This window comes from Protopterus annectens, chromosome 4.part0, assembly GCF_019279795.1.
Source record: "Protopterus annectens isolate FY-2018-M chromosome 4.part0, PAN1.0, whole genome shotgun sequence".
Taxonomy (NCBI): domain Eukaryota; kingdom Metazoa; phylum Chordata; order Ceratodontiformes; family Protopteridae; genus Protopterus; species Protopterus annectens.
Window position 1 is genome coordinate 1,855,338,778 of NC_056733.1, and position 14,827 is coordinate 1,855,353,604.

The 14,827-nt window shown below is 36.3% G+C and overlaps 1 protein-coding gene across 2 annotated transcripts in view; it reads right to left on the reverse strand.

The window, feature by feature from the left end:
• LOC122800048 (slit homolog 3 protein-like) overlaps positions 1 to 14,827 on the reverse strand; it is a 2,083,326-nt gene that overhangs the window by 260,770 nt on the left and 1,807,729 nt on the right. For both annotated transcript variants that reach the window (XM_044069531.1, XM_044069532.1), the window contains one exon: positions 5,204 to 5,272. In XM_044069531.1, the coding sequence (XP_043925466.1) occupies positions 5,204 to 5,272 (69 nt within the window). The remainder of the gene's footprint in view (positions 1 to 5,203; positions 5,273 to 14,827) is intronic.

The following is a 14,827-nucleotide window of genomic DNA, read 5'->3' on the forward strand; positions in this document are numbered from 1 at the left end:
CTTGCATGACTGGACACCTCTGTTCTGCCCCGGTCTATGCACCTCTCTGCTGTTATGCCCCCACAGCATCATTGGCACCCTTTGCTTTCTCCTGCTTCAGGATACCTTGTGTCATTTACTTCACTCTTAGTACACCACAGACATGCTCAGCTGATTTGTGTGACTGAAAAGGACAGAACTATTTCTGTTCTGGCTGCCAGCTGAAAACAGTGTCCTAAAAATCCCCTTCATAGTACAGTTCAGAAAGTGAATTCTTATTCAGTTATTCACTTATTTACTTTGCACTCAAAACACATCAGATGTAAGACTATTCAACCATAAACATTTTATAATACATACGCAGCACGTAAGTATGGCAATTTATTTTAGAAACTCAAAACAGCTGTAATTACTTGCATTTATTGTAACTCAGACTACACATTTTCTATGAGCACGTTTTTAAATAAGCCAGAAAGATAATTAAACTTGCTGCCCCCCCCTCACAAAAAAAAAAAAACAGACCAGACACCATTTATTTAAAATCAATAGTACTTATATCATGTTTTAAGGTCAATCACAGTGACTGTGAAACAGTTTTAATCAAAAATAACACACATTTCATATATTTGCCATGAATTAAGATAATATAATTCTTAAAACGGTTATATTAATACAGTGCAGGGAAAGCAGTCAGTATTTGGTGTGGTGTTCTAATGAAAGTGAAAAATTGTAACCAAAATGTGTCATTTCACTTTGCACACAATCAGTACATAGTTTAAGTGCTGTGATGTCCTACAATGTATGTTTTTATGCTGAAATATGCAGGTTACACAGAAGGAAAGGGTACATTGCTATTAGTTTTGTGATGCCGGTGTTGTGATGTCATGCAGTGATATGGCCACTAATGATGCAGTATTATACCATATGTCATTCTATGGCAAAATATGTAGGTTACATAACAAGAAGAGCTAAATGACTACCAGTGGTAAGATATTGTAATGTGTGCATTTGTAAGGTGAAAAAAGTATGTTACATATGAGGAGACGTAACTTGTTTAGCTGTGTTGTGAGATTGTGCAGAGTATGTCGCTATAATGAGATACACAGGCTACTTAAGAAAAGAGACTACATGGCTATGAGCACTGTGATGTCACTACAGTGAGATACTTAGGTTACTTAAAAAAAGTAGCTACATGGCTATGATTGCTGTGTTATCATTATTTTGAGATACATAGGTTACTTAAAAAAGTAGCTACATGGCTATGATTGCTGTGCTATCACTATTTTGAGATACATAGGTTACTTAAAATGTGGCTACATGGCTATGATTGCTGTGTTATCACTATTTTGAGATCCATAGATTACTAAAAAAAAGTAGCTACATGGCTATGATTGCTGTGTTATCACTATTTTGAGATACATAGGTTACTTTAAAAAGTAGCTACATGACTGTGATTGCTGCTTTATCACTATTTTGAGATACATAGATTGCTTAAAAAAGTAGCTACATGGCTATGATTGCTGTGTTATCACTATTTTGAGATACATAGGTTACTTAAAAATGTGGCTACATGGCTATGATTGCTGTGTTATCACTATTTTGAGATACATAGGTTACTTAAAAACGTGGCTACATGGCTATGATTGCTGTGTTATCACTATTTTGAGATATATGAGTTACTTAAAAACATAGCTACATGGCTATGATTGCTGTGTTATCACTATTTTGAGATACATAGGTTATTTAAAAAAGTAGCTACATGGCTATGATTGCTGTGTTATCACTATTTTGAGATATATAGGTTACTTAAAAAAGTAGCTACATGGCTGTGATTGCTGTGTTATCACTATTTTGAGATGCATAGGTTACTTAAAATTGTGTCTACATGGTTATGATTGCTATGTTATCACTATTTTGAGATACAAAGGTTACTTAGCAAAAGAAGCTACATTGATTATCTGTGGTGTGATGTCACTATGGTGAGATACACAGGTCATTTAACAAAAGAGGCTACATCGCTATAGATGTTGGGATTTCATGCACTACAAGCCTCCATGATGAAGTGATTAGCTCACAAAGGATGAAGGGTTATGTCGCTACTATACTTCAGTGGGCTTTCACTGCATACTTCCATGATGAAATATGTAGGTTGCACAGTAAGAACATTCGCATGGCTATCATCTTGTGTTTTGCTAACATAGTTTGGTTGACTTGCAGTCTATACTTCCACAATGAAATATGTAGGTTACACAGTAAGAACATTCACATGGCTATCATCTTGTAATGTCATACCTTGGATGTTTCAAAAGTAAAATATGAAAGCTACACAGGAGGACTGCATGTATGGCTATCAGTGTGTACGCCTGAATCATAAAACATGTACATAAGAGAAAGGATTATATAAATGTTAATACTGTTTCTCCATATAATGTATATTTCTATAATGAAATGAATAGATTATGTAGGAAGAAGAATTATATGTCATACCATAACTCCCCTATTACTTCCATCTTCCAAGTCAGTCCCTATACTCATATTACTTGTTTTGTTTTAAATAGCCTTGTTAAATTATCACTTAAAACATAGGCATACATACATTATTAGAAACGAATACAAACCATATTAATACTTTTCGGTTATAAACATTACACATTACATGTTATCTTTTCTTTCTTTACAACTCTCATTTATTCCAGTATTACATATCTCAATTCCTTCCGTTATACCTCATTCCTCCTCCAGAACATTATTTGGCATATATTGTTCCAATGACTTTCATTAATTTCTGTATAATTTGCTCATTCCTTTTCTAAGGATCCCATTTCCATTTTATTATCTCTTTTACAATATTCAGCACTTCAAATGCACTTGGTTTGGATTTTGATTTCCATTTTCTAGCAATTGCTTTTTAGCAGCCAAGAGAATTAAACTTAGTAAGGTCTTACCAAGTCTGAACAATTCAGATCCTGTCCAACTCAAAAGAACTATTTCCTTAGTTGCAGTCATTTGATTCCCAATATTGTATTTTGTAGGGAATTTTTAAAATCTGCCATCTCATTACACTCCTCCAAAACATGCTCCCAGTTATCTTTTTCTTCCCCATCACACCTCCAACATTTGCTATCTACCTGAGAAAAAATTCTTTTAAGTTTGTTTGGGGTCTAAAAATACCTATACAAACACTTCCAAGCAAAATCCTATTCCTTCTGAACTTTTCTGCATATTTAGGAGCCATATATATGTTTTCCCATTTACCCCTTATAAATTACTTTTCCAATCTCTCTTCCCAATCTTTTCTTACATCCTGTGATTGATTCCCAGCATTATCACACAATATTTTAAATTCCCTACTAACTGTTTCCCTTTTTCACAACAGCTTCTGCTCTAGATTTAACTAAAAACTGTACCAGGCCAGGTTTTTTTAACTTAGAACTCCCCTATCTCTTTCTCTTTGTCTATACTCTAACATAAATCCATGGTAGGGAAGGCAGCGAACCTGCCTTCAGCAGTTTCCTTTTTACTACAGTTTCCTCTGCTTGTTTGTTAGCATTTTGCTATCATAAGCATATCTGACAAGTAATGAGAACAACTTTTCCTTCTTTAATACATCACGCAGTGGTGTCACAATGACATGAATACATCTGTAAATCACTACCTAACATGCATGACACCAAACCTGCTTCTTAGCCATAGGACAAAGAAATCACTCTTGTCTCTGCTGAGGTGCTTCAGGGATTGATAAGGTTAGTTCTGCTACACAGAAATGGAAAAAAGTTAACCATCACAATCTTTGGCCTGCCACCTACCCAAGATCATTCTTGAGCTCTGTCTGAACCAAAGGTCATTCCTGTACTAATTTCACCAACACTGAGGTCAGATCCCAAACTCAAGTCACCAGTGCTGAGTTCAGACGGTTGTTTACTTTGTCCTTGTGCCAACAGGTTATCAGGCATGTTTTGAACTTATTTACTTTACATGTTAAGAAGTGTAAATATACATTTTTTATGTCACTTCTTGCTTTATAACAAAAAAGGAGAATATTTATATGCATGAAACTCACTCATTTTTTTACAACGTTGCTTGCTGAACTTTTCCACAGAAAGCATTCTGTTATTTTGCTATTTTTAATACTGCTAAGGTTTTGTTTAAAAATGAAAAACTAACTAACTGAATAAATAGAATTAAATTACGCAATAAATACATAAATATTTTCATTCTTAATCAGACTCCTTACATGTAAAATGAGACTTAAACATAGAAACAGTCAGTTGACAGATTTTTTTTTTTGTTGAACAACAATGCATTTAGATTTGTACCATCTCCTTTAGGTTTTGAGATGTATGCCTAAGAATTTAGTGAGGGCTATGCCTAAAGAGTTTAGAAAGCATTGCCAATGTAAATAAAAATACCATTAGTGATATCGCTGCAACAGTAAATATTTAAATGAGTACAGAGAAGCTAATTATGATGCATAAAATGTATGCTAATGTAAGCTAATTAGTGATGATGCTAGAGGAGTATAACCGGTACTGCCAGTAGAACCATTTTGGGGGTTAAAAAGTGTGTTTGTAGGTCATCCATGTGTGTGTGTGTGAGGGGATATATCATCAATGTGTGTGTGTGTAGGGGGTGTTGGTAGCTGTATATGTTGTCGATGTGTGTGTGGGGGAGTTGTATAAGTGCAGACTTGAAATTAGTATATTTAGTTCCTGGGGTGCATGGGAGGACAGCCACCATGCTGAGGTGTGCAGTGTGTACAGCCTCCCTGTCAAAGGGTTTGCAAATGTATTTTCTTAGCGGTTTATTCATTTATTTTTGTTTTCTGGAGTAGAGCACAGATCTCCAGACCTTTTTCAGACTCGGCCCGGGATTGTTTTCTGGTTAAGTGACTTGCTCAAAGTCACACAATAAGGAAAGGCAGGCTGAGGGAATCAAACCTTGCACCACTGATTCTTTCACTAGCATTTCAGGTCATTAACATTCTGTGTGTCAGTTTGAATTTCTGTTAGTGCTGTTTTGCATTCCTGGTGGAATAACATTTTATCATTTATGATTCAAGTACTTGCCCCATTTGCTGATATGACACACCACCCCTCAGTATATGGCCCTTTAGCTACACAGAATGTTTAATTGATAGTCGGACACACACATATACATTCAAACCAAAATAGCAATTTGGCAATATTTATCTAATACAATACATGATGATGGTCTCAATGCTTACATTAGAGTAAGATATTTGAAGTTGGAGAGGTCTTTTGGTATTGCTGCCAGGTTGTTCCCATCAAGGTACCTAAAAAAAGACAATATTTGCATATTTAAGGCCCATGTCTTGAAACTGATTTCTACATAATATGTTATCACTTTAAATCTTGAAACACTGCAGTAAAAAAAAAAAAATAAAGCTCAGTGAAATTAGGCATCTCACAAATAAGTGTTGCAGACAGTTAAACCGTGAGACTGGAAATTTTGAGATGGTTTTAACAAATGGATTATCAAATCATATTTCATTAAATAATAGCATGCTAATATTTATTGGAAAGGAGTTTGCATTCTCTCAGTAAAGTGCAAACAGCTATATAAGAAAGTCAGTATTAGAAACGCTATTGGAAAAAGCATATGAACCTTCACCAACAAACTAGTGTGGCAACTTATCATGAACAGAGCTATGACTACAGAATCCTGTATGGAAAAAATCAGAATGAAACAGGTAGTCATAACGGTGGTGGGAGAAGGAGAATTGATTTCTCTTGAATAGATTGATATTCATTATTGTATTAGCAATGCTATAATTAAGCTATTTCATATTAAGAATAGCCATGGTGATAAGCACAAGAAATGTTGTGTATTCCTAATTTTATGTTTAAGATTTTCCCTTATAAACTACTACTTCTGCTATGCCCTGCCATTTAATAGAAATGCTCCCCAAAAGGCAACTATCGGGAGTTGCTTTAAAACTGCGGTACCAGTCTTCTATGACTTAATTGTAGATATTGTGTTGAAGGGATGTGACATATATAAATGACCTTCATAAAACAAGTGTACTGCATTCTTAATGAGTTTAGTGTGATCTTGCTTTTCTAATCTGTTCTTAATAACAGCAAATCAGAAAAGCAAGTGATATTACACATTGAGGTGAATTAAACAAGTTTGTAATAATAACATTGTACACTGAGATGAATGATGCTGATAAGTAATGATAGGACTCCTTTGTTCCTGACCCTATGTTTCTAAAGCTTTAGCGATAGTCAGCTTTTCTTTTTGGCAATCACAACAATATAATTATCAGATGACCAAATGCCTAAAGACGATATCCAAATCTCTTTCAGACTCAACTCAGCAAAAAAAAAACTCTGTTTGATAGTTTGATATAAATATATATATATATATATATATATATATATATATATATATATAGTGTGTGTATATACATTTTTTGCTGTGTGTACATACATTTTTTTCTTACCACACAAAAGCAGGTAACAATAAATAGGAATATTGAAGGTCAAGCAATTCTTGGAACTTCAGGAATACAAATACAACATTCACAAACAGTGTTAGCCATTGTGGAAAATACTTCACAAGCCACAGTGTAACTTACCTTGCAGTCTCCTTCCAATTTACTTATCCAAATATGTCCACATGGTTGCAAAGAAGAAAATAAGATATTAGACATTAATGGTCCAAGCCTACTCCTCTGAGACACACCAACAGAAAAAGAAATGTGTCTAGATGCAGCCCCCATATATTGAGTCATTCCTTCACTAGGATAAATTTGGAACAAAGTCATAAAAATGCCAAAGTTATGAACAAGCAGGCCAGATTTTATATTATTTTGATGGAGTTGCATAAAAGTCTTTTGCAAGGTCATAACAAACCATACCCATCCAGTTAATTATATTGACAGTTTATACATTAACAACAACTAAAAAATGTTCACTATTCTGACTTAAGAGCTATGTAAGCAACTGTACCTATCTCATCTTATTATGCAGAAAGATTTCAAAGAAGTTATATCTGAAAATAATTTATTTTACAACGCTAACATATATTTCTTGAGCATTTTGTCTAGAATAATAGCATAGTATTTTTTCTTAATCTACTCATTCTGTAAACACATTTATTGCTGCCCAAATTACAAAGAGGTCAGATATGTTATAGCTTTTGAGTATTGTTTAAAAAGTGTACATGTTGTGTACACTTCAGCAAACAGATGACACAGAGCTATAGATCAAATAGTGCATATATCAATAAACCACATTTATGTTCTTATTTAACTTTTCTTATACAATGTTATATAATTATCTAATTACTGAAGCATGTGAGTTTTATCTGTTTAACATTGTGACTTTAATCCATTTACATTCATTGTTTTGCTTTGGATCAGGGTTAGATGCACCTTTGTGAAAAAAATGTTATACTGCTAACAACTCTTCTTGCTAAATGATACTGACTTTTCATAGTCCATAATAATCAAAATAAATGAATAATGAACCAATGACAAAGCACAAGTTCATGTCATGAAATGTTACTGCAAACATAAACATTTGATACACATTTTGCAAAACTACCTTTGACTTCAGTTGCTGTCAGACAGAAGTTAATTGCTAAAGTATATAATTAATACAGGAAATATCCACTCTGATCTATTAAGTTTTTAGGTCAAAGCATATTTTCTTCTTAGTACAAAATGGCTTGATATTATTTGGTAAGGAGATTTAGTAGTTTGCAATATAATAGGGCACTCTTAAATCTATCAAGAGAAAATCCAAACCTGCATTAACCCTCGCATATGGTTACTTGAGTAACCGCGTGTGTGTTGTTTAAGATCGACTTCTTGCAAATGCTAATAATGTTATGTGGATTTTGTCACACACTATACTTTGTCACATTAGAAATGCAATAATCTTACTTTATTTATGCGCCTTTATATTCTGCATATAAAATAATGTTATTTAGATGTAGAAAACCTTACTAAGGAAAACAAGTAGAAAACTGACGCCTGTTATGACCTTTTATAGATTACAAAAGCTGTCAGTAATAAGTAAAAATTAAAGAGCTAATTCATTAGATTAAATAATTTCTAAATATTTTGACACCCTGCTTAAACTAAACATCATGTCACTGAACTTGACAGATCTAATTTCAAAGCAATTTCCCAATATCATACAAGGAAAAGCCGTTTAAAACAATACAAGACAAACTGAAATGAGTTTCAGTTAAACTTCAATATATTACTTTTTAATATGATCTCTGAGTCTTCTCTATCTTGGGGAAAAGGAATCTTTCCCATGACCAATACTTCTGTAGACTATATGTTTGATTCTTGTTTGACACATGAATTTTCCAGGTGCAATTACAGATTTTTTTAACAGAAAATGGATTTGCTAACCCTTCTCAAGAAAATAATTTCAGTTCATACAATGTATACTGAAAGTAAGATCAGAGTCACTATATCTACAGGGTTAAAACAGTAACAGAAAAATGACATATTCCATTAAAGCAGAATAAACGTTTAGAATGCATTCAACCTATGTACAAGCGTACATTCTTGCAAATGTTTCCATTCATGCATTAATTCTTTCATCCATTCATTCATTTGTACTATGATATGTGTTTAATGTTGCAGGGGCACCACAGTCAGTCTCAACAAGCAAGGAGAATAAGGCACAGAACCAAATTAAGGAGAAATACCAGTCCATAACAGGATATTAACACACAGATGCATATACGCACGCAAGCACATGCACACACACCCACACAAACAAACACACACACAAACACATAATCTTACATGCACACTATGACTTCTCAACTTAAAACTTGATATGAACCATCTTGCCAAATACAACTGCTCTGGAAATCAACTTTATGGAATACTTAAGTAATAGCACCTCTAAAATGTTTACTATGGTGCTCTGAATTTCTGTAAAAAAAAAAAAAAAAAGGCAACACTTGATTTTCAGTTCTTCTAATATATCTGTAGTTTTCACTGGTCTCAATGATTTCTCAGCTGATCAGAAAACTGAGGTTTTACTGACCAAAAAGTTTAGAGTAGCCACACAACTAGTGTGGTTTATGATATGGGAGGAAAGGGAAGAAACAGCACAGCTCAAAGAGAACCAGCACAGACCTACATGGAAAAATGTCCTTATTTTAAATAATGGAAATATGTAGAGCATCCGAGCCTAGTTTTAGGCACATGTGTTCAGACAGCATGACGTGCATTTGTCAAGCTCAGGCAAGAGAATTTTTGCAGCAGATATTTTGCAATATTTGACAAACACTAGGCAGGATTTTTGCCAAGTCAAAAATTGAACAGCTTACAGTTAACAACATTTGATGCCTCTCTAAAGGTTGTTAATGCTAGGAGCATTAATAATAAAGTTTATTTTTTAATTGGAAATTTTACTGCATTCCCACAAGACTGATGATGTTACTGTTTGTGGAACACAGTTAAAGAACAATGACTGGAAACCAGTTCTGTCAGGGTTTAAATGTTTTTACTGTAACAGACATTCTAGGGATTAAAGACAGTTATGAGACCTGTGATTATTAGATGTTCAGTGATAACACCAGTACTATAAACTGTGTAACTGTGACAATAAAGACAACCCTGGAACATATAACAATTGTTGGACTGTATATACCACCTAAGTCAAGTGTAGATGACTTAGAGGAATTCATACATTTCTTGCATGAAATTCAGGAGGGAAGAATAATATTAGCTGGGGACATACATTTACCAAAAACAGATGGGAATAATATCGATTCAACAACATTAGTAAGGAAATTATTCACAATGTATATTCATGAACAACAATTCCTTAAGGTTGTAAAAAAAACTACCGGTTGACGGAACATACCAGACATTGTTTGTGTTCCTAAAAAAATTACTGTTACTTCTGGTCAAGTTTTACCACCACTGATGTGCAGTGATCATGGGGTTATAAAGCTTTATTTGTTGCTAGATAATTCTGCCAAACTGATATCTAAACTAATGCACAGAAGGTTGATTACAGATTATACGGAAGCAAAACAGTCACTATGTAAAACTACCTGGAGTGAAGTGTTCAGTGGAAAAACTGCAGATGGAATGTAGAAAGTTTTGAAAGAGAAATTGAGTGCAAAAAATCAAAAAAATATTTAACATCACGATCTAGGCATACAACATCAGGGGGATATATTTCCATAAGAACAAGATATCTGATTAAGATGAGAGGCAAAAAATATAAGAAATGAAAGAGGGATTGAACAACAACTTTGAAAACTGAAATAAAGCTGGACAAACAGATTAAGCATAGTGTAAAACATGATCAAGAAAAATTTGAGGAAAATTTATATAAAGATATTGTGCATAACAGGAAACCTTTTTATAAATACATAAGATGTGGAAGGAGTAAAGACACACAAATTGATAAACTGTGTGCAGATTCTAAAAATTATTCTCAGACACAACAGATTATAAATATATTTACAAAATCTTATGCAAAAGTTTGGCTCCCCAAAAGGGGTAAAAAGTTATCCTAGTGACATCCAGGTAACCCCAGATACTGGGATCAAATTACATTACATTGAAAATGAACTGCGCAAACCAGATCCAAACAAAGCACAGGGAGGAGATGGAATTAGTAACAATGACCTGAGAACACTTCAGCAAGAACTTACATTACCATTATATCTATTACTCACTGGGTCATATAAATATGGGGAGATTCCTCAAGATTGGAGACATGCGCTTATTAAATTTGTCTTCAAAGGAAAGTGGAGTAGGACAAACCCAGAGTCATATAGACCCTTAAGTCTACTTTCATGTTGTGGAAAAATAATGGAGATGGTAATATTGGATAAGTTACTGTCAGAACTGGATAAGCTGGGACTTAAAACCATATATCAGCATGCATATGTTGAAAAGAGAAGCTATTACCACCTATAACATGATGTTCTATAACAATATAATAACAGTTATGAATGAAAAATTGTGCTGCAATGTAATTTATATAGATTTAACTTCAATATTTGACAGGGTCATACATATAACACTGATCAGTAAATTAGGACAACTAGGTATTGATGTACTCTTGATAAGATGGATAGCTGCATGGTTTACAAATAGGACATGGCAAGTATTATACAGCAACTGGACAGGTGAAATTCTTGGTTACAGTCAGGGTGTCCTACAAGGCTCTGTCCTAGGCCCTTACATGTATAGATTGTATCTTTCAGACCTGACTTTTTCCTTTGAGGTGTTCTACTGTCTATATGCAGATAACCTGAAATTGGGTAAACTGATTACATGTGCATGTCTGCAAAATAACTTGACTAAATTGACCATTTGGGCACAGGAGAATAATATGCTGCTAAATACATTAAAACCTAAGCATATATGATTTGGGAGACATAAATTGAAAGGTGAATATTTAATACAGCACACAGTGATTGAAACTGTAGACTCATTTAAGGACCTCGGTATATGGGTAAATTCAGCTATGAGTTTTTCTAATCATATGAACCAATTGGTTAATGGTATATAAAATATAGGTTGTATAAAAAGATTTATAAAGTCTAGGAAATCAAATATGAGGAAGTCATTATTTGTTAGTTGCATTAGACCCAAACTTGAGTATGGAATAACAAATATAGAAACTCTATAAGAAACTGAGGGTAATGCTGCTCAATGCCAGAAGTCTAAATCTCAAAATGCATGCACTCGAGGCCCTTCTCAGTATGCAGAACATCGATGTCTGTGCTGTAACTGAAACCTGGTTCAAGGCTCCTGAGAGCACCCCGGCACTATTAGGTTTTACCTCATATCATGCGTTCCGGCCCCAAAACCCGGAACACACCACAAAAGGAGGGGGTGTATCCATATTCATAAAGGATACCCACACCTCCAGGTTGGTGGCAACGCACGAAGCTTTGGAAACCATCCAGGTGCAACTAATCATAGGCAAAACTGCTCTACAAATTGTAGCATGCTACAGGCCACCCTCTCAAACTCAGGAACCCCACACAGCCTTCCTGAAGACACTGGAGGGTATAAATGTATCTCCAAACACCATCATATTGGGTGACTTCAACTACCCGAATATAGACTGGGAACATTACTCAAGCCCTAACTTTCTAGCCCAACGGTTCCTGGAGTTCATAAATTCAAATGCCATGGAACAGCTAGTCACTGTTCCCATGAGAGGAGAAAATATACTAGATCTCATTGTCACAAACATGGGGACAAAATGCTCCACACCGGAAGTATATCCCTCATTGGTGAGATCTGATCATAAACTAATCTCACTGGAAATCCACATCCCCCCACCCCAAACAAAAAAGACCATAGTGAAGAACTTCTCTAAAGCAAACTTCACACTACTCAAGACTGGTGTAGTATCCTTCAAGACCCTGAGCCAGAGGAAACCACAACCCAAGCTGCGGAAGCCCTTACAAATGCCTTCTATGAACACCTCCAGGACTGCATGGATCAGGCAATCCCAAATAAAACCAAGACTCTTTCCACATAGGGCAAGTGTCCAGTCTGGTGGACCCCAGCCATTAACAAACTTTACAATAAGAGGAGAAAGCTATTACATGATAGAACAAAATCCATAAAAGGGAAGTCACCCCTGATCATTATTAGTAAAAATACGAGCACTCATAAAATCAACTAAGGCCAATTTTGAGAGAAAAATTGCCATGGATTCAAAGGACAATCATAAGGCCTTTTTCAGCTATGTTAGGAACCTGGGTGGAAACTCCCAGATATGCTCAGAATTAGTCCAAAATGATACAAAAATCACTGAACCCACAGACATTGCCAACATACTGGCAGACAGGTTCAGTGCAAACTTCACCCCTCTCCCCTAAAGGAGAGATAACTATCCCAGCCGAGTGTAGCCTCCCGGACATCTCAAATGCGCAGGTGAAAGCTGCTCTCTCTAAAGCTAAAAACACAGCATCAATGGGACCGGATGGTGTCCCCGGCTGTGTGCTACACGAGCTAAATGAGGAATTAACCCGCACATAAGGCAGCTGTTTAATCTCAGCCTTACCACAGGATACGTGCCCAAGGAGTGGCGACGGCAACTGTGGTCCCACTCCACAAAGGCGCCTCACGGACCCTGGTAATTACCGCCCCATAAGCTTAACAAGTCTAGTCTGCAAAGCTATGGAGAGGATCATAATGGAGCTCATAAACAAAGATATAGGGGACTTGCAGACATTGGACCCGACCCAGTTTGGCTTTGTCAAGGGAAGATCATGCCTTTTGAACTTGGTCGACTTCTTCGAAACAGTCACCAAGGCCATTGATGAGGGAAAGGCAGTCCATACAGCCTACCTTGACCTTGCAAAGGCTTTCGACACAATACCCCACTCGGGTATTGTAGAAAAACTTACCAGCTTAAATGTAAACCCATATGTCACAAGATGGGTTGCAAACTGGCTTAAGGACAGAACCCACAGGGTTAGAGTTGCTGGCGCTGTGTCAGACTCCAAGCCGGTCACAAGTGGTGTCCCACAGGGCTCGGTCCTTGGCCCCCTATTGTTTGGCATCTACTTCTCAGAAGTACAGGCCAGCATGGGAGGACTTTGGCTGACAAAGTTTGCAGACGACTGCAAACTGGGCGCCATAGTGGAAAGTGCATCGGACACGGATATCCTTCAGAAGGGACTCACGGAAACAGATAGCTGGTGCCAGAGCCATGGCCTGAAGTTAAACGCCAAAAATGTATAGTCATACCCTTCGGGAAAAACAAGGTAACCCCAAGCTACCATATAGGTGGCAATCCACTAAGCACAGAAGAGGTTATCAGGGACCTGGGGACCCAGGTTGACAGTGGCCTTTCTTTTGACACTCACATTGCTAAAGTGGTTAGAAAGACCTTCTACATTGCCCACCTGATCATGAAGGGATTCACATCCAGATCTAGTGAGGTCATTGTTCCCTGTACTCTTCACTTATCAGACCAATGATTGAGTACAATGCCCCATTCGGGATGTATCTCACCAGACATCTGCAGCAATTGGAGAGACCCCAAAAGTTCCTCACCAAAAGGATAAAGGGACTCCAAAATCTGTCATATGCTGCCAGATTGAAGAAACTCCAGCTCTATTCAGTCGCATACCATCTGCTCAGAGGTGACATGTGCCTGACATACAAGGCCATGTCCAACCCGGAATTAATGGACATGCTCCACCTCAAAAAATCCAAATCCACCAAAACCACTACAGCAAGCGACTTAAACCTTAGCACGGATATAAATAGGACGTGCTGGAGGGATAGATTTATCACTCAGAGACTCCCTATGCTGTGGAATAAAATCCCGGTCCATGTGAGGCAGAGCACCTTGCTGACTCTGTTCAAGAGAAATCTAGACCTGTGGATGGGAGATCGTAGGTTTACCCCGGGAATCATCTCTGTGTCACTGCTGGACAGAGGCACAACAAACTAATGGGCACAGTATTTTTTCATATAAGGGGTGGCGTAAGCCACAAAAATTTGGGCTAGGCTTATAAATGCCTTAGGGCAGATAGCCTAGTATAAACCTATGAACCTATGAACCTATAAGAAAACTAGCTGAGTAAACTACAAAGAGTACAGCGGAAGTATACCAAGGGCATCCATGGATGTGAAATTTTAAGTTATTATGAAAGACTAAAATATCTAAACTATCTACAGTGTCTTTTATAGATATCTAAGAGGAGATATTTTTCAAGTATATAGGGCATTTACAGACAACTATCTCTGGGAATGTTTGGGGTTATCAAAAAGTACTAGAGAATCATCAGACAACCCATGTAGAATATTCTATAGGAATGAGAAGTGTACTAACTGGTTCTCTGACAGAGTAGC